At 49.7% G+C, this 1880-nt stretch overlaps 1 protein-coding gene across 1 annotated transcript in view; it reads left to right on the top strand.

The window, feature by feature from the left end:
* Positions 1-1880, top strand: part of LOC102001491 (fer-1-like protein 4) — a 35496-nt gene that overhangs the window by 14263 nt on the left and 19353 nt on the right. The window contains exons 20-21 of the mRNA XM_005363153.1: positions 962-1049; positions 1126-1242. Coding sequence (XP_005363210.1) covers positions 962-1049; positions 1126-1242 — 205 coding nt within the window. The remainder of the gene's footprint in view (positions 1-961; positions 1050-1125; positions 1243-1880) is intronic.

A 1880-nucleotide genomic window follows, 5' to 3' on the forward strand; every position in this document is an offset into this window, starting at 1 on the left:
AACTCACAGAGATCTGCCTGCCTCTGCCTCCCGAGTGCTGGGATTAAAGGTGTGCACCACCATCTCCTAACACTGGTTCTGGATTTTTAAGAAAGAATGTAAATAATTTGCTGATAGATTAAGGTAAAATATGACAGAGCAATTGAAAGTTTGACTTTTATGTGTTTTTTAAAAATACCCTTAATTGCATTTTTAAAAAAAGATTTTATTTTTAATTGCATGCATTTGTGTGTATGTGTGCATTCATGTGCATTCATACCATGCTAGGATAAGGAATTTAGAGGACAATTTGTAGGAGTTGGTTTCTCATATTGTTAGGCTTGGCAGCCAGAGTCCTTTTCCTCCATGCCATCTCGACAGCTCAGCTTTGGTGTGTATTGGTTGGAGGAGGTCATTGGAAATCATGCATTTTGTGTGGTGTTGGTATGTTCCAGCTCTTTTTTTTTTTTGAGACAGGGTCTCACTATGTAGCCCCTGCCTGTTCTGGAACTCTCTATGTAGAGCAGGCTGGTCTCAGACCCACAGAGATCCATGTATCTCTGCCTCCCAAGTGCTGAAATTAAAGGTGTCATATACCACCTCACCTGGAAGTCCACTTATCTTCTAGATGGGCTGGTGGAGACTAAAGGCATTCTTCTCTGACTTAGTGTGGGCATAGGACTCTCCCAGAAGGTAAACAAGTAGGGCCTGACACTGTAGGCCTTGGGTGGAGGGGCTGGACTGGCGGACATTTCTAACTAACGCGCAGAGGGTAGGCAGGCTAGGATCTGTGGCCATAACTGAAGTAGCCAGGGCAGCAGATGTTAAATACTGGCTGCCGCAGGGTTCAAACCCCAGCCTATGCGTGGCCATTTGGGCACGAGGCTCTCTGAGGAAGGCCTGTAAGGGTCAGGAAATAGGAGGCACTCCCTGAGGGAAGTGATTCTGGCATCCTGATCTGGTCACTGGCTTCTCTCTGCAGACAATTTTGCCTCGGTGCTGAGCGCAGGACGATGACTCGACCCAACGCCCTGGATCGATGCCGAGGGAAACTACTGTCGCACAGCCTGGTACAGGCTGGGGACGGGAAGGAAATAGGGCACCTAGCTGAGTTCTTCTTCTCATATTCTCTTCCTGCCCTTCCAGAATCTTATGGCAAAGCAAGGATTGCAGCTTTTACGGGGCCTGAGGCAGAGCAACATGCAAAGGAAGTTGACCCTGGCCAAGAAGCTCCTGGCAAAACTGCATTTCCTGACTCAGGAGGTGATGTCTTGCCCACCACACTTTCCTACTCTACATTAACTCCCCCTCCTCTAGTTCTGGAGACCTTTGGACATGTGGAGCAGTTGTCTTTTGTCTGGTACCAATATGTTGCCTGCCTCATGTGGAAGTCGGGGTGAGGAAGTGAGGGATCAGTCAGGATTTGGCCGACTTGCCGTGGGTGTGACCTCCTTTGTTTGGTACAGTGGCTAGCTGGGATGGATGAGGGGAAATAGTGCATTGGGACACGTTCTGCGCCGAGCACCTGCTTGAGTTATCCCCTTGGGCGCAGGGTCTGCGCCATTTACAGGCAGATAACGGAGGCTGACTTCCAGCCGTTTGTGGCACAGCCGGTTAAGCAGCAGTAGGAATCCAAGCACATTTGATAGCTGGAGTTTGGTGTGATAGAGAGGATGGATGCCCTCATGTGTAAATGCCCAGGGCTGGGAGGCTTGGGCAGGTGGAACCCAGCATGGGAGGGAGGAGCAGGAGAGAAATGTCACTAAACTGAATCTTAGAGCAAAATTAATCTCCCTTCCCTTCCATCCTCTGCTTTCCCTCCTCTTCTCTCTCTCTCCCTCCCTCCCTCTCTCCCCTTCCCTCCCTCTCTCTCATTCCCTCTCTCCCCTTCCCTCCCTCTC

This window comes from Microtus ochrogaster, linkage group LG8 (genome assembly GCF_000317375.1).
Source record: "Microtus ochrogaster isolate Prairie Vole_2 linkage group LG8, MicOch1.0, whole genome shotgun sequence".
In the NCBI taxonomy this organism is placed as follows: domain Eukaryota; kingdom Metazoa; phylum Chordata; class Mammalia; order Rodentia; family Cricetidae; genus Microtus; species Microtus ochrogaster.